The following is a 22,458-nucleotide window of genomic DNA, read 5'->3' as shown; positions in this document are numbered from 1 at the left end:
TTTTGGGCCCAAACGTTGCCGGTTCCGCCGCCCTTCCGCGCCGCCCACGACCTGTTCGGTCAATTGCGCCGGTAGGTTTCTTCCCCTTTTTTCGGCGCTATTTGTGCGCGGCCATTGATCAACAGTTCGTACCCACGAAGATGGACATGTGGCATATGGTGGAGAAGTTCCGCGCGGAGGTCGTTGACTCCTCTTCCGACGAGGAGTCCGATCAATCGACGCAGACATTGGCAACTACTGCGGCCTCCATGATCCACGAGTTCACCTCATACCCGGGGCCGGAGCACCGGAGCTCTGTGAAGGGGCGCTCCAAAAACCTGCCGCGCAACAGAGTGGCAGGGCAGGCCCGCCTCCACAAGGACTACTTCCACCTCACCAATCCGGTGTTCCCGGAAAAAGTGTTCCGGCGCCGGTACATGATGTCAAGGGACATGTTCTTGGTCATTCTATGGGGCGTCAGAAACTACGACCCCTACTTCCAATGCAGGCCCGATGCAACAGGTGCGCTAGGCTTCACCTCCTACCAAAAATGCTTCGCGGCTATTCGCATGCTCTCATATGGAATGGTTGCGGATATATTCGATGAGTATCTTCGAATGGGTGAGAGCACCTGCCTTGAGGCCATGTATAGGTTTTGCCGAGCTGTGATTGCCGTGTTCGGACAACATTATTATAGGGAGCCAACTGTTGAGGATACAAGGCGGCTCCTGCCTATCAACGAGTCTAGAGGGTTCCCAAGAATGATTGGAAGCATAGATTGCATGCACTTGGAGTGGAAAAACTGTCCATTTGGATGGTAGGGATAGTACATCGGGCCTGAGGAGGGACGGACTGTCATTTTTGAAGCTGGCATATCTCAAGATTTATGGATTTGGCATTCATTCTTTGGCATGGCCGGTTCCAAGAATGACATCAATGTGTTGCACCAATCACCAGTTTTCAATAGGCTCATGCAAGGCAAAGCTCCCCGGGTGAGCTACGAGATCAATGGAAATGAATACGACAAGTCATATTATCTTGCTGTGGTATCTACCCTGACTGGGCCACACTGGTGAAGACTGTTCGTATTCCAAACTCCGAGAAGACGAGGAGGTTTGCCAAGATGCAAGAGGCTTGCAGGAAAGATGTGGAGCGCGGATTTGGTGTGCTCCAAGCTCGGTGGGTAATTGTCCGTCACCCGGCAAGAACATGGTCGCTGAAGACCATGCATGAGGTGATGACATGCTGCGTGATCATGCACAACATGATCGTTGAGAACGAGCATCCTGATGGCCGCAATGAAAACCACTGGAACTTCCAAGGTGAGCTAGTTGCGCCACTCCCTAGGGCTTTATCTTGGGAAGACTATCTACATATGAATATCTACATACGAATATAGAAGTCACTAGAGAACGTCTGCAAACAGCTGCAGACGGATCTGATTGAGCATCAGTGGACATTGGCTGGCCATGAAGATCATGCCTAGAGGAATACTATCTTATTTTCATGTAGACTTTTCAAAATTTGAATGTAATAACTATGACTTCGTTGATTTTCTTTATTTTGTTGTTTGGAAACTTCATAATCGATGCAAACGCGCAAATGCGTCGGGCGCTGGAGCCACCCCTAGACGCAAACGGACGCGCGGACAAAAAATTGTATGTCTCGCGTCCGCCGCGCGACTCAAACGGACGCTTGCGGGCACGAAAATGTGTCGCGGCGTGGAGATGCCCTTATACGCGTATAGACGTTTGCTCTCGTTTCTACTGGCACTAGCGGACGTGTCACGCGGGATTGACACTTGTCAACTGTACTTACTCTGTGCGGGACAAAGTTTTCCTTCATGAATGTGGGTGCCATAGTTCTTTTCTTTTTGATTTTGAAGCGAAAGGAGGCGAGTTGGGCTGATCGACTTCAAGGACAGCCCAGTACTACCCGGCCCATCTTCATCCGACGAATCTCGAGGTTGATTGCCGGCCCGCTATTGGGCCAAGCGGAGAGCAGCTGCAGAGCGAGCTACCTCTCATCTCACCATCACCACCAAGCGGAGGAGCCACCTGAGGCTGGTCAGCGAGCGAGAGAGCGCGGCGGCCGGAGAGGGGGCGGCGAGGCCGATTTCGGAAGAGATGGCGTTCATCCAGCGCGCGGTGAAGGTGCCGCCGAACTCGGCGTCGCTGGAGGAGGCGCGGCACCGCGTGTTCGACTTCTTCAGGCAGGCGTGCCGCTCCATCCCCTCCGTCATGGAGATCTACAACCTCGACGACGTCGTCACGCCCGCCCAGCTCCGCTCCAGCATCTCCCAGCAGATCCGCAAGAACAAGGGCGTCTCCGACCCTAAGGTGCCCCCACCTCCCACCCCATTTCGATTTGACTCTTGCGGATGGATAGCTGTAGAACGGATGGACGAACGGCGTGCCGTGTTCTCCGATCCAGGCGATTGCCCGACCTTTTAGAGGGGGGCACTTGCTGCCGAATCTGAAATTTGTGTTAGAAATCGCTGATGCTTCCTTCATTTGTAGTAGTTGTTCGATGAGGACGTTTTAGTTAACCTAGCCGGGCGTTTCTACAGGATTACGGGCTGACAACTCCTTGTTTCTTGTGGGGAATTGGACTGAACCTTTCCCTTCCAGGACCAGTAGTAACGATGCTCTGTGGGTAGTAATTTGTCAACGGATGGGTGGTCAATTTCGCATTTGGGTACTCAAATGAAAATGGCGATGTTTGCAGTTCATTACCCATTGGTTGGTCGGTAGTATCTTTCCTACTCATGCTTGTGGCCATATTCAACTAGAAAATGTCCTGCGTGTTGCAGCTCGGTTTATAGCCACAAATTCTGTGAATGCAGTCGTCGAGGGAGGCGAGAAGCTGATGAATCAATGTTTTCTCAGAGGGACTGTGGGGCAGAGCATCACTGTGGCCTCACAAGAAAAGAAATAGCAAATACATGCTTACTGAATATTAGCTTTATAAGAACTTGAGCTTAGTTGCTTCTTCAAACAAGATAGAAGTTGACTTCACCTTTGGCTATGTACGTACTAGGTGTAGTTGTACATCATGCACCGGATCTGATGAAAGTTTGGTTTTCTGTACAAGGTTCTTGCAAATTTAGTCAAGAACTGGGTTCAAGTCCACTATAAAATCTGAACAGGATGGTCTTCACGGGGTCACTGTTGTGGCTGACTCTGTGGAGCTACTGGTGATGAGTAGTGAAGGTAAATTCATCGGAGCTGTAGCTGTAAGTCCCATGGTGGTAAAAGCCCGAGTGGAAGAGTGATTATGCAAGTGGTAAAAGCCCGAGTCGAACCAAATAATTAGAAGTAGCGGATCAATCTACCTTGAGACTCCTTATGTTAGATTTAGATTTGAGAGCAACTACTAACTAAAGATAAAATTAGTTCCACTTTGACTAAGTTCTTCATTTTATCAAACTTGATTTGGATTGGAGTTGTGAGTTGTGACAATATATGAACCTACCTGGAGACTCAAGTTTGATTTGCAGGAAAGAATGTGTGTTGTGTACGCTATGTGGAAGAATAAAGTTCATACTCCCTCCGTCCCCAAAAAAAAAAAAGCTGCTCAAATTTGTCTAGATACGGCTAGCCATGTTTTTAGTGTGTAGACTGTAGATACATTCGTATCTAGAAAAAGTTGAGCCACTTTTTTTTTGGAACGGAGGGAGTATATCTCTTTTCCAGATAGGATTTACACACATCAATCACAAGTCTGGCCTATATTCATATTTGATACAACAATAGATATATATGCAGCCTATAGGCTACACTATCCATTTGTCTTTTGTATGTCTTCAGAATTTAATCATCCTGATGAGTAATTGAAGTTACGATATTTAGCTGGAGATGTAATTAGTTTTTTTTTTGCTTGCTGGGTTTGGTCAGTTTGATTGAGAAAGAGCGCTCAAGTCTGATTCCCTGCAAATATATTCGATTCATAGAAATTCCTGTTTTCCAACTTTTTATTATGTGGCGACTTAGGAGTTACGCTCAATATGATTTGGTTGTTCTTTACCTGATACTCAACAGTAATGAGGTTAGTCAAAAGACATTTAGATTTGGATTTAGGATTCTTTTCTTTTATTACCTCCGTTCCGAAATATAAGCCTTTTTAGAAAGCTAGTTTTCCTTTCTAAAAAGGCTTATTTTTTGGAACGGAGGTAGTACTTCTTAAAACTCTAGACTCATGTTGAAGGATTAGGTAGGCAGGATCAAGAAAAGTTGTATTTGATGTATTCAGCTACAGCCATCAAAAGCAAAATTCTGCTATCCGAGCAAACAATGAAGATTGGGACGTTTATTTGCAGAAACTTCAGTTATGTAATCAAAGTCAGTGAGTTCACAATTTCTTACCTGAGACCTTAATTTTGCCTGTTTGTTAGGAGTGTCTCAGATCACATTAGTACTCTTCAATACTTATACTTGGACTACTTATGGTTTGCATTGCAATACATCACTGGTTTCATAAGCATCTAGCGCCATCCCTATGGTATTGCTGTAAAGGAACTGCAGTTCCAGGAAAACATATCTGTTCATTTGAGCTGAACTTTCGTGCAAACAAACAGGTCATTGATATGCTTCTCTTCAACGGGATGGAGGAGCTGAACAACATTACTGAGCACGCGAAGCAGCGCCATCACATCATCGGCCAGTATGTGGTTGGACATAAGGGTCTGGTGCAGGACCTGGACTCCAAGGACCAAGGGAGCTCTGAGTTCCTGAAAAAATTCTACACCAGCAATTACTAGATCCCTAGGCAACTACACAAATTTCCAAATTTCTGTAGCAGTGCCCTTTGACATGTGCGCTCTGAATAAAGACGCTGAGAAACCTACCCAGCCCGATTTGTTTACTGGAGGTTTGCTTTGTTCTGTTCGACCTTCTCGACTCAAATGATATGTTGTTGCTAGTGAAATTGCTTGTAACCTGGGGACTGTTCTACTTTCAGAGTTGCTGTTCAGGATCTGATAGTAGCTTCTTATATACTTATATTGCTTGTTGCCTGGGTTAGAAGGTAATGGCATATGCAAGGCCATACTTCGTTCTGCTTGTTCCGAGAATGTGACTTTTGTTGAGCTCAACAAGCTGGTCAACATGCTTTGTCTGAAAACCTGAATGTCTGGAGCTCATGTTCCAAGCACTGTGATTGATTTCTGTTGCACAGTTCAGTTGCAGAGTTGTTCGAGCCATGAAGGCCTTCAACTTGTCCGCTGTGATACAGAATGTATTAAAGTTGAAAAGAAGAATATAAGTAACCACTTTTACTCATGCTGGCGGTAGTAGCATAATCGATTACTTGAATTTTGCTGCTGTGTGAAGCTAAGCTAGATACCTTCAGCCATGTTTTACAAATACATCAAAATCTGACGAAAAGGCAGTTAATTATTCATTAGAATGAATCTTCCTGAACAAAGGACAAAAGTAGCCAGACTTCTAGCGCCCTCTAGTAGGTTATAGATGAGGCATGGTCAAATCACAAAATATATTCCCCCAAAATTTCCAGTCAAAGGTCTCTACAAGCTAACATTGGATATCAGGATCCTTGGATATAAGCAATAACTATAAGTTTTAACAGAACCAAAGCAAATGTAACATGTCTTACAATAAAAGCGTAATATCCTCCAAATTTAGCGGGAGTAACTAGCCAGTGGCCTATGGCATTGTAACCATTTCCTACAAGAAATAATCGACATATCAATTTGGATTTGTATGAGTACATGACATACTCATGATTGACGTGCGTACAACTTCTGCAATAAAATTATCATCGCCATTTTGCTACATGGCTACACAATTTCCAGTAGAAAAAGAATGGACATCAACACAACGATTGGTTGCAAGTTTAGCTTGAGTCTCGAGGTAGACTCATACTCCCTCTGTCCCGTCATATAAGATGTTATTACAAACTACTACTAACTATGTGATGGTTGTACAGTAATGCCATCTTATATTATGGGATGGATGGAGTATGCTGTAACAATGCCAAGATGCGTCCAATTCACGCGTAGGTGAAAACATAATCAGATAGACCAAGATGAAAGTAAACCACCATGTAACTTGGCACACTGCTGCTTTATAAGATTGGACTTCTCATTGTTCAAAAAGAATCTACCCGACAGCAGACAGCAAGCAAACACATTTAATATGACAATAAGAACAATGAAAGAGCTTTTGCTGCCAGAGTACCCAACTCTATCAAGGGGGACAGACACAACAACAAAAAATCGCATCGAACACAAATGGCGATTATAACAGAGATATATTAATGGTCTAAAAAAACAACCACAGTGGGACGATCAAATAGCAGCTACCCTTACCCGTTAAACAAGCACATTGCAATTGATAGAAAACAAAGAGACAGTGGTACATACAATAATAATAATAATTTTACTTGCATCCAATTCATCGCTTAGGTATTTGGTAGGGATAGACCACAATTAACAAGATAGATGGGTGCAACATGTGATGGATAACATAGACAGAGATACTGGATCATCAAATGAACCCTCGTATCAATCGGATTCAAGAGCCGCTTGGTGGCGAACGACCTCCTACTCAGCTACTCTGGCTTTACGATCTTGATGCGGTCTATGTCTTTACCTGTCTCCATTCTTCTATCTCTTCCCACTCTTCTTTGAAGAGTGCCTCCATCGTAGCCCTTTTCTCCCAGTAGTCCTCGTCGACCTCCACGAAGCCCTTGAGGATCAGATCGCCGCGGACCTTGGCCTGGAAGGCCTGGAAGTCTTGCCGGACCTTCTCGGATAATGGCAGCATCTCCAGGTGCTCCCGCTTCCTCTCCTCCAGCCACCCCTCCCGGAACGCGCCGCGGGACGCACCGTCGCTGAGCAGGGACTCGAGCGAGTGGAGGTACGCTCTTCCCGTGGCATCGTCCTCCGCCTTGTCCCGCGTCAGCGCCAGGATCAGCCAGATGTCGTTGTGCGACAGCCGGGTCTTGACTTGGCCGGCGTAGTGCTCGGGCCTGGACTGCTCCACGAGCCTGCCGGCGGCGGTTTCCAGCTCATCCGGCCGCAGTGCCGCGGCTTCGGGGAAGGCTGCCAGCGCCGCCTTGGCGATCTCTAGTTCCTCTTCCAGGGATGGGTACGGATGTTCGTAGTCGTCTTCCTCGGGAACCGCCTCGTCTGCCATCTGCTGTTCCAGGGACGGGTCGACCTCCAGAAGCTCCTTGATCGCCATCTCGCCTTGTCCTGCACGTACAGGGAGCGCGTCTGGTTCGAGATTGCTTGAATCTATCTTGATCAGAGATGTTTGTCGATAACTACAAACAATCAGAGTCCTGGTATATATATAGTCCATGTATTCAAGTGGTATCCGTCGTGTATATGCAGGTGGAGTCCGATCAGAACTTGTTCGTGCCCCGTGGCCATGTTGTACCTGAATTACCCATGTTGATGAACTTATTGATCCATATACTAATAGATGGGATGATGGCTTGATAAAAGAGTTTTTCATGCCACTTGACGCTGAAACAATTATGAAAATTCCTCTAAGTGAAAATACTGCAGACGACTTTGTTGCATGGCACAAGAATAAATCCCACTGCCAGTTTGTTATGCTTATTATGTCAAGTGGAACCACTAATTCGGTAACAACCTAAGAAGAATTGATGGGCAGGGTTCCTCGAGTGTTAACCCGGTCTAGGACATCTTATGGAAGCTACATGTTAAAAAAAAATCTTGTGGAAGGCTTTGTACGCATGGGATCAAATTATGGTTGCTCGTCATATTAAAGTCCACCCTTATTGTCCGATTTGTCAATTGGCACCAGAGGACATAAAGCACCTAATGTTTGATTGTCCTAGGGCTCGTGAGGTATGGAACAACGCATGTCTTCTAGAATTCATCAAGGAAGCCATGGCAATAAATAGGTTTGGTTCAATTGTGCTGGAACACATTCTCTGTGATTCGAAGCAAGCTCCGGTTCTGAATCATCTTGGGCTAAAAGAATCATTCGTTGTTGGGTCCTGGTATATTTGGTGGCAACAAAGGGAATTGGTTAAAGGGAATTCAATGGCCACTAGGGACGGAGCCAGGAATGAAGTATAAGGGGGGCAATCTTAGTATGAGGGGGCAGAACTAGCTAAAATCACACAAATAAGGAGTTGCAATGGCTTGTGTTCAAAGGAAAATCATGAGCTGATGTATCGGGAGTGATGGTTGTTGTACTTCGCAATCATCTCAGCCAAGAAATCGCTAAGAAATGTACATTCAGATCGTTCTAACTACGTAAGTTAGTATATCTTCCCCAAGCACGTGAATAGCAATAACATAAGCTACATGCACTACGTGATAGGATGTTACCGTTGCGAAGACCCGTTGAACGTACATCTGTTGTGTTCACGGACAATCCGAAGCGTGGAGACTTCATAGGAGACGCACGCGACGGCGTCGACGGTTGCCGTAATGAGCCAGAGAATATACGGGTGCTCCACTACCGCATGCCACGATGGCGAGGGAACCCCTTTCCACAAAGGAGCACAAACGAGGCATGAATTGCGAACGCCGCCATGGCAACAATGTGGTACCGGACTGGCACCGCCGACTGCCACGATGTGGTAACTACTTAGCAGTGGAGCACAAGAAAGAGAAGGACGACATGAACCCGCAAGCATCATCGAGAGGAGCACCTCAGCGAGTACCACGGAAGAAACAATAGCCTGGCTCGAGGACGATCTAGGAGAAGGATTTACCAGATCAATCACCCGCGACAATCAGTGTAAGCGTTCATGCCGCTGGCTCTAGGCTACGACTATGCATGTCCTCTCCATGTCATCTCGTCCGCTTCCACATGTGTAGACTTGGCTGATGTCTTAGTTAAAATCGCCATAACAACTGGCTGTCTCACCCGAAAAAAAAAGCCATAGCAAAAGGTGTCTCTAACTTGGAAGCCAGTCTAAACAAAAAATAAAAAAATAACATCTCTTTTCAGACAGATTAATGTGCGATGCAGTGGCAAGGTAGTAACAAAGACACCTTTCGGTCATGTGTTCGACACCCACAAACCATGGTAATGTTTTTAATTATTTCCTGTGCCACTGACAGGTTGGGACCGCACGGAAGACAATACGATGGTGAAATATGCACTAGGGAAAAAATGTGCAGTGGTGCTTTTGCAAAAATTACAACACCACGTGTCAACTTTAGAGTATTTTACTTGATACAAGTTGTGGTACCTCGAATACTCGTTTTGCAAATAGTGGTACTGAACTGCACATCTGATATAAATTGTCGTACTAAAAGTGTATATGATTCTTCTCTAAAGTGATATAGAGGGTTAAGAGAGGACGTTACTTGTCTACTATTGTAGGAATATCTTTATTTTGCGTTTTTTGCAAATGAAAGGCTCATATTAGGACTGTCCTAGTTGGCAACTTGGCATGGACATTTTCGAGGATAATAGGATGGAAGATACCAAAGTTGCAGGTGGGTCCCTGTGATGACCCGGCATACCACTGCATGGTGTAGTATGTAAGTCTGATATAACACCAATGAAACACCGTTTCACTCGTATTATATCGCTCAGAGTGGTACAACAGAAACATATGCGGGTCCAAGGCATGTCTATAGAATTACAACACAGACTCTTTACAAAAGATCCACACAGCCTCCTACTTTACAATGAGGTAAAACTGCAAATAAACTCCAGAAGAACGACTCGTAGTCTAATCCTACACGAACTCTATTTGTAGAGTATTTAACTAGCTACCGAGGCTATGAATAGATTCTAGCTAAATAGGAGCTAGGTTTAGGAAGCTAGTTCCCTTCTACCGCTTAATCTAGGTTTTCTCCATGGTGGATGTGGTATATGACTCCTCCGGCGCATTCATGTCCCTTGAAGTAGTTGTTGATTTCCTCGGTCTCCGAGTTGCCCTGTAGATCCTCCTTCGTGGCCTCCATATCTAAGCAGGGGATTTAAGAGTGGGATGAGTACGAGCGTACTCAACAAGTTCATTATAGGAAAGAGGTGTTTAATGCACTAGCTACGACATTAGACCGGAAAGTCTAATACCAATGCAGGTTTTCATAACCATTTCTTCAAAAGGTTGCTTTTATTCGGAAGAACTATGTCCGTCGACCTTCACCGGTTTACTAGAACTTCATGGAGCTCCTTTCCGGCCGCGTTCGCAGCTCCATATCCCGAACAGGGAGTGACAGGTCACGGTTCTTTACACTCGCAGAGGTGTGTTGCTTTACCCATAAGAGATCTTAACCTTGGTGCCAACCGGCGTACTCCCCGTCCACACTTCCTTTGGTGTGAGGCCCGGTATAAGGTCTAGCCAATCATGTTCCTCCGCTACCTCGAACACCCACCCTTTGTTGCATACCCCGACCCTGGGTCCTCGCCGGTCCCATTATTCCCACTCACGGGTGGACCCCGACCACGACGACAGTTTGGGATCGAACCAAACTCCTTCGCCGGTAGCTGCAACCCATCATAGACCGCAATACCGTGGGGACTTAAGGCTTCCCCAGCCAACCGCTTGCACTTCGAGCGACAAGTGTCTACGGACTATGCCGTGGGGACTTAAGGCTTCCCCAGCCAACCGCTTGCCCTGACAGATACAAGTGTCTACGGTAAAGCGCATCCGTTGATGAACGAGAGGTGGAAACACTTTTGACTACTCCGTCCCACTCCGGATCTTATGGTTAACACGGGTATTACGGCACAAGAATCACCGGCGACATTTGTTGTTTAATCCTAGATGGATATAAGCCCGTGCAATGGAACCTCCACCATATCCACACAATCCATGGTTCCATTGCCCACCACATAGTCATATTCATAGTTATGAAAGTAGTGGTTTTGATTTTTGTGCAATAGTGATAACCATAGTACTTTGCAAGTAATTTGATAAAAATACTCAAATGACATGAGCAAGTGATGAACTTGCCTTTCTTGACTGCAAGATTATGCGGCAAGGTCTTCGATACGCAATAACTCCAAATTCTGAAATAGCATCATCGTCCGGTAAGGACGATGTTTAAAGATTGGCAAGGATGCGATAATGCATAAGAATGAGATGCAATCGCTCTAAGCGTGGTCTAACCCCGATGATTTAGGATTAGTGAGTTGTTAGGATGGATTTAGGGTATGTTGCACTTTTAGAGTGATTCACAAACAAGGTTCTTATTTAGGTGTGATTACTTGGTATCATAAATAGGTGTTGCAAAATATTATAACAATAACATTAATAGCACATAACTATAACATTTGGTATAATCCTAACATGTAATGAATAGTGGTTGTTTTTAGCACTACATGGCATGGTTAATGATTAATTATCATATACTTCAAAAGAATAACTTTTGAAGAACACATTCTTTAATAAAGAACAAGTATGATAATTAGGGTTGTGGAGTTCTATGGTTTACTATGGTTTCAACTAATTTCTGGAGCAAGGTTTAGATGGATCACAACCTAGTTGGATTCATCAATACCTAGGGCTTGTAAGGTTAAGGTAAGCCTAGGCATTCTAAGCAATTCATTATACTGTGTTGTTGTCAAGGTTGGTTTATTTTGCTAATGATAGCTGGCTAGGGTTTGTAGGTCCTTATAAGCAGTGGTTGGTGATGATTCCTTATTTTCTTCAAAAGAATAACTTTTGAAGAACATACTTCTTAAACAATAAGAAGTATATCAATTAGGGTTGAGGTTGTCTTGTACTAGCCATTGAATCTCTAAGTAGGGAATGGCTGGTTCCTAAATAGGATGGTTCATAAGTATCTCACACTAGTAGGGTTTAGTGGAACAGGGTTATGTAAAGTAAAATAGTAGGTATGGTTGCTGTTAGGGTTCATCACAATGGTGTGATGCTAAATAGGAATGAATAAGGATGATGGCTTGGGTAATAGGATCTAGGGTTTACACTTGATTAGCCCTACTTAATTATCTAGGTCTGATGAAGATAAACACATGGAATGCTAATTAGTAGTAATAGGGTTCCCAAATTTTATGTGGATTTGAACTAGTATTTAGTTGCTAGATATGAATCTATGTTTACTGGTGAAGTAACATGATCACATGTTACTTAGGTTCAGGTTTGGGAACAATTTAGGGTTCATAAGAAGTAATGGATCTAGGGTCTAAATGGCATTAGGGTTTTAGGATTACACATGAAATGATGAAGTTATCACTTTGTTTCTAATGGAACTAGGGTTTCTTAATTACCCTATAATTCTTGGATTAATAACTTCATTAATAAAGTTGAAGTTATTAATAATTTTGGAATTAAAATAATATTGGATTTGTCCTTTTATTATTTTTAAAGAATTAATAATTAAGGTAATTATTAATTAGGGTTTAAATCCCTCTAATAAGGATTTAACAAAATTATAAATAAAGAAATTAGTTTTAAAGTTTTCTTTATTTCTTTACTGGTTTCTATTTAATTTTTAGAGTTTTCTTTATTTGTTGAATTTTAATTCAGTCAAGTATAAAAGAAAAGACTTAATTAATGAGTTTAAAATAATTAAATTTTTATTAAAAATAAAAATTCTATGTTATATTTTTATTGGATAGATTTTCTGTTTATAAGAATTTTGATATCTCATTTATAATTTTCTGACTTAATTTGAATTTTCTAAATTCATTTGAAGTTGCAGCAATAATTGGATTTGAATTAAAACGGAAAGGAAATACTAAACCTACCCGGGCTAGACTACACACGATCATCGATCGGTGGACCATCGGCCAGGTCATCTGCCACGTCGTTTTTGACCGAGTCAAAATCATCGACGTGGCCAGACACACGGTGTCCGGCGGCAGACGGCGTTGATCGCCGGCGATTCCAGGCGCGCTAGGATGGGTGACTGGTTCCATTCGAACCAGCGCACCATAAGGAGCCAAGAGGTGGCGGCGCCGCTCCGGTATGGTCACCGGAGCTTGATCGGCGACGACGTGCGGCGGCGGTGGTCACGGGCTTACGGTGAGAAGCATGCTAGAGGATGCTAGGGAAAGAGCTAGGATGCCCTGGAGAGTCGGCAACTCACCGTGAGCACGACGAGGCTTGTCGGCGAGGCGAGTGGAGGTCTATGTCGTCGGAATTGCTCGATGCCGGCGCCGGAGAAGACGGCCGTGCATGGTCGATTTCGAGCACCTCGAGCACGATTCCTTGCGCACGGTGAGCTTGTAGACCATGGCGGTGCCGATGGTGATCACGGTTGGGCTTGGGAAGGCTCCGAACGGCGGCGAGGGAGATGACCGGGCGAGCTAGGGTTGCATCTGGGGCGAATTTTGGAGCAGGGGAGGAAGAATTCGAAGCTCCAGGTCGTCACTGGGCTTTTATATGGCGCTGGAGTGCGTGCCTCGTCACACCGTCGAGGAAGGAGGAGGCGCCAGCGAGGGGAGAAGGCAGGCACGCCGTCGTGCTGTCCTCCAGGCACGATGGAGAGGATGAGGATGACTTCCTCTCGTTGATTTTTCAACGAAGAGGTAAGTTGGGCTGGTCTGGGTCGTGGTGTTGGGCTGCCGAGGTGGGCTGGACCTTGGGCTCCTGTTGGGCTGCCACGGCCAGGTGAGTCAAGGTAAGATTTTTCTCCTTTTCTCCTTTTTCTGTTTTATAATTCTATTTTATATTTATTATTTGAATTCATTTATGAATTCAATACTGTTTGTAAATAATTTGTAATGATGCTCATTTATTCAAGATTTAGTTTACTGACTATTGTTTCCTTGTTCTATTTTGAATTCATATTTTATATTGAATTACTTGCATATTTGTAAATAACAATTGGACCTAATCTTATATTTTTACTTTAATTCTCTTTTTATTATGCAATCAATTCTGTTTAGAATGATGAGAGTTATACTTTCATCTCAAAGTATTACAGAGTTTGTTACTATGTCTTGGTTTCTATTTGAGAATTAGTCACTAACATTTCATGTGAACAACATTTTCTTAGGATTTTGTAGGTTTGATAATAATCTAAATTCAAGGTTAGTACTAGTTCTATAATTTAAATATAACTTAAAATCCTAGAGTATGTATTATTCTCCTCAAGGTTGGGCTTTATTTACAGAGATAAGTGGTTGATCACCACCCATGGATTTTATTATGAGTTTAAGCACTAGATGTCTCTTAGGGTTAATTTGTGAAACATAGAATTCAACTAATGAGCAATTCTTAGGGTTATAATGATATTTTCTTAATGGCAATTGGTTGGAATCTCAATTATGGCCTAGGTTCATATTATGATCACCATAGTGATGCATAAACTAGGGTTGAGATATAATTCTAGTTTATAGAATTGGGATGACATCATATTGCATGTGCTAGGTTTAATCTCCCCTAACCATGATAAGATGGTTACTTGGTTAATATTTTATGTGCTTCTCTTATTACTAAGGACTTGAGAATTGGTTTTATCTTATACTAATAGATTTCTATTATATTCTTAATCTATTGTTTAAAGTAACTAAAGTAGCTATAATTCTTTTTATAGTTAACTTTGGTTATAATGATGAATGGTTTCTCACCATATATATTATTGGCTTTAACTCTAAGCTTTACTTATGAGCTTATATCTTCTACTTCAAATTCTTAGGGTTTATGATCACTACACAATTTATAATGATCAAGGTTTGGCTTCCTAAGTTATTACTAGAAATATTTAGATATGGTTGTACCAATTACCCCTCTCACTCCACAAGGACTTGGATTATAATCTAAGGCTCTACTCAAGGAATGATGATGGGATTATCTAAATATGTGGTCTTCCTTAGAATTTCTACCTTGCTATCTTTTGTAGCTTGTTCTTCAAGAATTCTGATAAACCCGCATCTTGTGGCATGCCTCCACCTCCTAGCTGCTTCATCTTGATCCTAACTATTTTATGGAGTGGCTCAATGTGTTGGTCTTCTTGCATCATGGTGCAAGATGATGAGATGAATGAGGTAGAGGGTTCCTTTTATAGGCTTGGGCATGCTCTAATATCATGACACATAGGTGGATGACTCTTGTTTTAATTTGATGAGTAAGGTGCTTGGTTGTCATGCTCTTATCCATAGTAATCCTTTAAATATGAGGTGGCATTGCTTAGGATGCAAGCTATGTAGATATTTTCATCCTATGTGGCATGGGTATTATCCTCTCTTGTGATTTGTTTTTGGAGAGCCAAGTGGCTTTTGTTACTAATTGTCTTATGAATGATCTTATGCTTATGGTTGAGTCACTATATCATATGTGATTGTATTTATATTATAATTGGGATCAAAATGTCAAGAATAAGAATTATACCCTAGTTTTGAATGATGATGGTTTAATTTCACCAAGGCATGATCATATGAGTTTCAAAGTACTCATAGTTTATTTTATTCAAATAGTTTGAACTATAATTCGTAATGTAAATGAATTTAGTTTTGTGATATTCCACATATTTAAATAGTTATGCTTAAAATAAGAATGTGGGGCTTTTATGCACTTAGGTCCTTGTGTTTTACCATATTTGGTAATTAGTTTTAAAGTGAATTCAATTATACCCCAAGGTAGTTGCTTAACTTTTAAGTGTTAATAATTTAGAGTTTGCTTCTTATCTCTTTGATGGTTATATACCTCTCCCATCTCTAGGGTTTAATGATAAGCTTTTGTTGGTGTTAAGTTCAAGAGTTTAGTTCAAGAAATACCATGAGGTTCATGGTAGGAACATGAATTGGTTTAAGACATGGAAAAGATAAGTGAAGAAGGGTTTCTCCATTTATGGTTACTTGATTTCAAATTGAATAGATGTTCTTATGTTATGGCAAGGAATACCATGTTATGATCTTTTATGAGATCAAGCAATTGATCATTGAGTAAAGTGTTGTTGTGTTAATTTTAGTTCCATTTGATCTAACCCCTTAGATCAAATCATCTTTTCCCCAAAACAAGGTTTTAGCAAAGTCACATTGAGGTTTATAGCGCTTGACTTGATGAGCTACTTCAATTCCACCAAGGTCAAGTGAAACTTCAGTTACTGTGACTGTTTTACTTTAAAGCGCGAAAATTCCCAGATTTTCTATGCATGAATGCAATGCACACATCTGTTTCCTCTATTTTTGTAACCCCATTACCTGGGATATTACAGTCCCACCTGCAAGTGACCTGAACGGGAAAAAGGAAGAAGCCACACAAGCATCGAACGCAGCATCGCAAGTTCGCAGCCGATCTGTCATCCATGATCAGATGAGCAGATAATGAATGACCCGCGCGATCCTCGCGCGAGCCTCGAAACGGAATGGCTCCTGCATGGCCGCTCCTCCTGTATCCTGAGTAGATATAAGGGCGTCCTTATCCGAGCAATCATTTGTTCGTTTGTTTGTTGATCAGTCCACTCTGCCTCCACCTGCTCCTCTCCTCTCCGATCTCTTCTCCTCTCCGTTCTTGCGTCTCGCCTGCTACCGGATCGGGAGGAGCGGGATTCGCCTGGTGGCCGACGGGGCAGTACGGCGGCGGTAGCCATGGTCGGGCGGAGCTCCCTCCCGGATCGGGCTCTCTTCCTCGGATTGGACAGCTCCACCCAGTGAGCCCTCTCATCCTTGTCTCCTTCCATCTCGTTCCCTTTACTTTTTGGGGTGCTTCGGCTCTGGCTGGATCGTGTGTAGTACCTTATTCGTGCGAACTGAATGTTGTTCTAGTGGATGGGGATGATGCGGTCGAGTAGGTGTGAGGATTGGAATGGTGTCCTTAGAATTGTAGGAGTCCTGTTTATCTGGTTCTCTTGAATTTAGGGTGTCTTAACTGAAGATGCAATACAGTGGGCTACACATGGATAATGTTTTTTTTAAAAAAATCTTAACCGAAAGGTTTCCCCACTGGGTAGAATCCACAAAGCGTTTAAAATGGCAATGACAAAAGTAGGCGTCAGGATCTAATACTCCCTCCAATTCATATTAACTGCCACTAATATGGATGCATCTTGAACTAAATGTGTCTATATGTGACAGTTAATATGGATCGGAGGGAGTATGAGATTGCCAGTCTTGTAAGCGTGGAGTCTTGTGCGTGAGGTTCCAGCCTTTTGGTTTCAGCTCTATGGCCATGCTAATCACATATGCTCCTCATCCCTTTTCAACCAAACGCCCAAGACTTTTGGGCAGGAGCTCCACTCAATGTGTGTTTTTTGTTTTAAACGCTGCATGCTTTTAAAGCTATGATCGCCTTACCATACAGTACGCCTACAATTTGCTTCACATGTGGTCATATATTCCCCTTCCATTAACATGATAATCGTGTTCTTTACCACCAAATTGGGGTCTAATATCGCAAATGTTATGTTACAGGTCTGTGAAAGCTACCGTGCTCAACAATGAGTTAACAATAATTGCTTCCGAAACTGTTAATTTCGACTCTGAGTTACCGCACTACAAAACCGAGGGCGGGGTGTACAGAGACCCCACAGACGATGGCCGCATATTTTCGCCAACCATAATGTGGGTGGAGGCTCTGGAGCTGCTTCTTGAGAAATTAAAACCGAAGATCGATTTCAGTAAGGTTGTGGCCGTTTCAGGGAGTGGGCAGCAACATGGCAGCGTCTACTGGAAGAAGGGCAGTCAAGCCGTGCTGTCTTCCCTGGATGCTAGTAAGAGCTTGATGTCCCAGCTTAAGGATGCCTTTTCCACCATGGACTCACCAATATGGATGGACAGTAGCACAACCAAGCAATGCAGAGAAATAGAAAATGCAGTGGGTGGTGCACTGGAGTTGTCTAAGCTTACAGGGTCTCGTGCCTATGAGAGATTCACCGGGCCTCAGATAAGGAAGATCTACCAAGCAACACCTCATATTTATGAAAATACCGAGAGGATATCTTTGGTGAGCTCATTCATGGCGTCCATCCTTGTCGGATGCTATGCGAGTATTGATGAAACTGACGGCGCTGGGATGAACTTGATGGATATAAACAAGAAGACCTGGTCAAAAACTGTTTTAGAGGTTTGTCCCTGGTATCTGTTCAGCTATGCACTCCAAAATTTCTTGAATGACTTGAATGTAAAATAAAATATAATTTCACATTTATCTAAGAATAGAATATCAAACTCTGTGCTTCCTCCTCCAGGCAACTGCTCCTGTTCTTGAAGAGAAGCTTGGGAATCTCGCGCCAGCCTATGCCACTGCTGGTCTCATATCTTCTTATTTTGTAGAAAGGTGAGTTCTTGTTTTGCCATTCTTATATTGTAAAAGGAATGGAATTATAGCATGGTTGGGTTCTTTTTATGCCACTAGATCTAAACTGACCATGCTATAGTTCCATTTTATTCTGCTAATAATCCTCTCTTTATTTGCTGTCAAGATAGTTTATTAGTAATTGTTTTAGGTACCCAAGATTAATAGATTATAGAAATAATATGTTGACTGGCAACCTAGCTGAATCATAGCTACAACAAATGCCATCCTAATGGCATAATAAATGAAGATTAATTGCAATATCGTCCCATATGTTTACTGATCATTATGTATGTGCAGGCATCAGTTTGATCAGAACTGTTTGGTTATTCAATGGTCAGGAGACAATCCCAATAGCCTTGCAGGTACTTCACTGTCGCTTCTTTGATTTTTCACGAGTTGCTGGTGCTCTCATTTTCGATGCAGCTGCTACATCATTTAACAATGACAACCCAATGAACACGAAGTGATCATTAGTTTCCTCTATTCTTCATTAACATTCCATTGTTCCGTTGCATCTGTTATAGGGTTAACTCTGAATACACCTGGTGATCTTGCAATTAGCCTTGGTACTAGTGATACAGTGAGTTGCACTAATCCTGTTTCAGTTGTGTTGCCTTTTATTTCTCAAGCTACTGGTGTACTTACTCCTAGTAATTGCATTTTAGGTTTTTGGGATTACTGCTGAAGCCAAACCAAGCCTTGAAGGCCATGTTTTTCCCAACCCTGTTGAACCAGATGGTTACATGGTTATGCTATGTTACAAAAATGGCTCATTGACCCGGGAAGGTATAATTTTTTTCCCCTTCTATTTGTATTGGGAAGTATGTGCAATGGCATGCTATAACTTTGCTGACAATACTTCTAATGTTATTTCAGATGTACGAAATCAGTGCGCAGAAAAATCGTGGGATGTTTTCAACAACTACCTAGAGAAAACAACCCCTCTGAATGGTACGTTCTTACAGAAGTTGTATTGGTCTTTTGTAGCCATTATGTTATTGTTGATGTTTCAGCACATATAAATTTACAATTTGAGTTGATCACTACTATATCAACTTTGATTTGTTAAAGCCTTCTGTTTCCTATAGTTTTATCATTGCTAACAGCCTCATCACACTGGTATATATTTTTGTTTTCTCATATAGGTGGGAAGTTAGGATTTTACTACAAGGACCATGAAATCCTGCCTCCTCTTCCAGGTAATCATGTAATACTGTTTTAACATTTTCCATTCTCCTTGTAAGTTATAACCTCACATAAGTTGGTTTATTCCATGCAGTTGGTTTCCACAGATACATCGTCGAGAATTTCAATGATGCCTCAGCTGACAATCTGACGGAGCGCGAGGTGCAAGAATTCGATGCACCATCCGAGGTATGTGTAAAAATATGTCTGTTTCTGATACTAGTGGCAAGAAAAATGAGCCACACACTCATCACTCCTTGGGCGTAGGTCCGTGCCATCATTGAGGGTCAAATGTTGTCGATGCGAGGCCATGCCGAGCGGTTTGGCATGCCCAATCCCCCCAAGAGGATCATAGCAACTGGCGGGGCATCGTCCAATGAGAGTATCCTCAAGTCAATCGCGCAAATCTTTGGCTGTCCTGTCTTTACAGTTGAGAGACCCGGTATGGCAACTCAACACCCTCTCATTCTGGCCTAATTGCACAAACTCGTAATGCAGCCATTGATGTGTAAGAATTGCTGATGCTTTTGAAACAGATTCGGCTTCGCTGGGTGCGGCACTGAGAGCTGCCCATGGGTGGCTGTGCAACAAGGAAGGAGGCTTTGTTCCCATCTCCTGCATGTACATGGGCAACCTGGAGAATACCTCTCTGGGCGCAAAACTGGCAGTCCCAGCCCCTGCCGACGGGGAGGACAGGGAGCTCCTGAAGAAGTATACATTGCTCATGAAGAAGAGGATGGAGATCGAGGGACGCCTGGTGGAGAAGATTGGGCGCGCCTAGAAAGCAGAATATATGGCGCATATGGTACAGGGATTAGGAAATAAAATCATTGGTCCAGCTGCTAGTGCTCGCTGGTGTTGTGCGCGTCAACCGCCAAAGATCATGTCGAGGTCCCGTGCACGAATAATTTGTGATGCCTTTCATTATGAAAAATTATGCACCAATGAATTCTTCTAGGAATTTTGAAAGTGCACAAATATGCTAACTCGGGAAAGAGTTTATATGGACATGAGTACATGTGACTCAAACTCTCCGGAGGAACGACAAACTCAAGAAAAACCAGTTGTCAAAAAAAATTCACGAAAAACCCAGAAGTTCTAACCCACGAAGTAACAGAATCTATACATCTTTTACGGAAGGGAGGGGGTATGTAGTTTGTACTACTTGTTTATAAATAAAGCATTTTCCGAAAAGTCAAACTGCCTAAACTTTGATCAAGTTTTTAGAAAAACTATCAACATCTGATCTGCCAAACCAAATCGGTCATTATATACATCACGACATAAGTTTTCATATTGTATAGCATCATACTTTCTCTGTCCTTCGTTCTCCAATGTGTGTAATTTTAACTTTTATCCTATGTAAAAAATTTAAAACTTTGACCAACTTTGTTATGAAAAGTAGCAACATATATAACATCAAATAGGTAAAAACTACAGTTAATGCGATTCCATACTAAATTGGTGCCATAAATATTGTCACTTTTTGGTCAGATATTAAAATATTTGACTTGAGAGAAAAGTTAGAAGTACACTTATTTGAGAATGGAGGGACTAGTTCTCAGCGGTTTTTTTCTACTTCCTCATATTCATAATAAGTGTCGACACTTACTATGGATCAGAGGGTTATAAGTTTGGTTAAACTCGCGGGATGGAGGAACCATGACGGTGGGGTGCATCTTGAGTTCACGTGGCGGAAGGAGCAGGATGTGGCACTGGGGACAACAACAATGGATGCCGCGCTGCGGCGGCCCGAGCGGAGCAACAACGATGCAGGCTTGATCTAGGATCGGCTTGGGCTAGGCAAGCCATGGCCGTTGCGGTTACTAGGTGTCTGTCTTTCTTGCTTGGTGGCCGGACCTGGGGCGCCAAGAGGAGGCATGCCGTGCGTCTAGCGGAGGGCGGTCTTAGCCAGGTCCAAGGACGAGGATGCAAGGCGGGCGCCAGGAGGCCGTATGCTGAGAGGAGATGCAGGGGTAGTGACCGTTGGTTGGGGAAGTCCTCCTCCTCCGGGTCGCATGCTTCAGATGCGGGCGAGGATGCTGGGGCGGTGGCCCCGGAGCAGCGGCTGCGGCCAGGTAGGGCATTTGCCGCGGCGTGAGGTGCATGGTGGATGGTCTTGCGGTGGAGCTCGGTGGTCGACGAAATGGTCTGGTTGTCTTCATGTGGTTTTTCGGCTTGGTTTTTCTTATAAATAGGGCGATATTTTTTTTTAACCCGTTGTCCCTTATAAACTGGACCAATATGTGTATAACACTCTTTCAAGCTACTCGAGCGGCACATATCGGCTACCTTAAATTTACAAAAAAGAGAACTCCATGTCATTTGAGTTAAGTAAAAATTTATAGAATGGAAGTATTAGGCGTATTTTAGCTCTAGATACATGCATATCTAGAAAAAATTGAGTCAATTAATTTGGATCAGAGTCCAGAGACAGTATTAGTTTATATAAAGATCAAGGTTATATTGAAAGAATCCTGGATGGTCGGATGTTGATCCGATGGCTTAAGAAAACAATCGCTGTTTTTATCAGTCGACTCTGTAAACCGACTTCGTTTCCGACTCTCCCCGTTTGAATCCCGTTTTGGCAACGCAGTGCCGCCGGGGTCCTCATCAAAATCCAGACGGCGGCCGGCCTTTCTTCTTCCCGGCGACCCCTCAGGCCTCGGGCTCCGCCGCGACCCCATCGGTAAGCGAGCAATCCTCTTCTTCCCATCCTCTACATTATCCTCTCAGTTCCGTTCCAACTGCTGCGCCCCCGACTCGGTCGTCGCGAAACCCTACCCAGGCCGCGGAAACGAGGGATTCGCCGGCTTCCGGTGGTCCATTCGGAGCCGCCCTGCGCTAGATGAGCGGCGTATTCGGTTGGTGTGGGAGCGGGTTCATCATTGATTGCCCGTGCTCCCGTCGGCTCAAACGGCCGCAGATGTGAGAAGTGGTCTGTGGGTAGGTTTGGCTCGCTAATCCCCTTTGTAGACTTGGCTCGTGTAACCAGTTTGTGCTTTAAGCTGGGTACTCTCTGTTATTTCTGTGCGGGGACATTAACGTTGTGTTAATTTGGTTGGTTATGGGTTGGTTCAGTGATAAAACTAACTAGGTTCGTAGGTTAATTCCTGGTCTGGT

General features: G+C 43.4%; 2 protein-coding genes across 2 annotated transcripts; both read left to right on the top strand.

The window, feature by feature from the left end:
- The first annotated feature begins 2,022 nt into the window (after positions 1 to 2,022).
- On the top strand, positions 2,023 to 5,144 carry LOC124672216 (NADH dehydrogenase [ubiquinone] 1 alpha subcomplex subunit 6-like). The gene is made up of 2 exons (XM_047208487.1): positions 2,023 to 2,318; positions 4,556 to 5,144. The coding sequence occupies exons 1-2, from the start codon at positions 2,106 to 2,108 to the stop codon at positions 4,736 to 4,738; spliced, it is 396 nt and encodes a 131-aa protein (XP_047064443.1). The 5' UTR covers positions 2,023 to 2,105; the 3' UTR covers positions 4,739 to 5,144.
- Positions 5,145 to 16,433: 11,289 nt separating this feature from the next.
- On the top strand, positions 16,434 to 20,343 carry LOC124672213 (xylulose kinase 2-like). Its single transcript, XM_047208482.1, has 11 exons — positions 16,434 to 16,504; positions 17,265 to 17,916; positions 18,041 to 18,129; positions 18,448 to 18,512; positions 18,675 to 18,730; positions 18,816 to 18,936; positions 19,027 to 19,101; positions 19,296 to 19,349; positions 19,430 to 19,524; positions 19,603 to 19,777; positions 19,872 to 20,343. The coding sequence occupies exons 1-11, from the start codon at positions 16,443 to 16,445 to the stop codon at positions 20,114 to 20,116; spliced, it is 1,689 nt and encodes a 562-aa protein (XP_047064438.1). The 5' UTR covers positions 16,434 to 16,442; the 3' UTR covers positions 20,117 to 20,343.
- Positions 20,344 to 22,458: the final 2,115 nt, after the last annotated feature.

The sequence above is a fragment of the Lolium rigidum genome, chromosome 7, assembly GCF_022539505.1.
Source record: "Lolium rigidum isolate FL_2022 chromosome 7, APGP_CSIRO_Lrig_0.1, whole genome shotgun sequence".
Classification (NCBI taxonomy): Eukaryota; Viridiplantae; Streptophyta; class Magnoliopsida; order Poales; family Poaceae; genus Lolium; species Lolium rigidum.
The sequence above is the reverse complement of the archived record's forward strand: the minus strand, read 5'-3'. Positions and strand labels throughout refer to the sequence as shown.

Coding starts and splice junctions, on each gene's coding strand:
- LOC124672216 (XM_047208487.1), top strand. CDS start 2,106: ATGGCGTTCATCCAGCGCGCGGTGAAGGTGCCGCCGAACTCGGCGTCG. Junction 2,319..4,555: donor AGGGCGTCTCCGACCCTAAG/GTGCCCCCACCT, acceptor GCAAACAAACAG/GTCATTGATATGCTTCTCTT.
- LOC124672213 (XM_047208482.1), top strand. CDS start 16,443: ATGGTCGGGCGGAGCTCCCTCCCGGATCGGGCTCTCTTCCTCGGATTG. Junction 16,505..17,264: donor GGATTGGACAGCTCCACCCA/GTGAGCCCTCTC, acceptor GTTATGTTACAG/GTCTGTGAAAGCTACCGTGC. Junction 19,350..19,429: donor AATCCTGCCTCCTCTTCCAG/GTAATCATGTAA, acceptor TATTCCATGCAG/TTGGTTTCCACAGATACATC.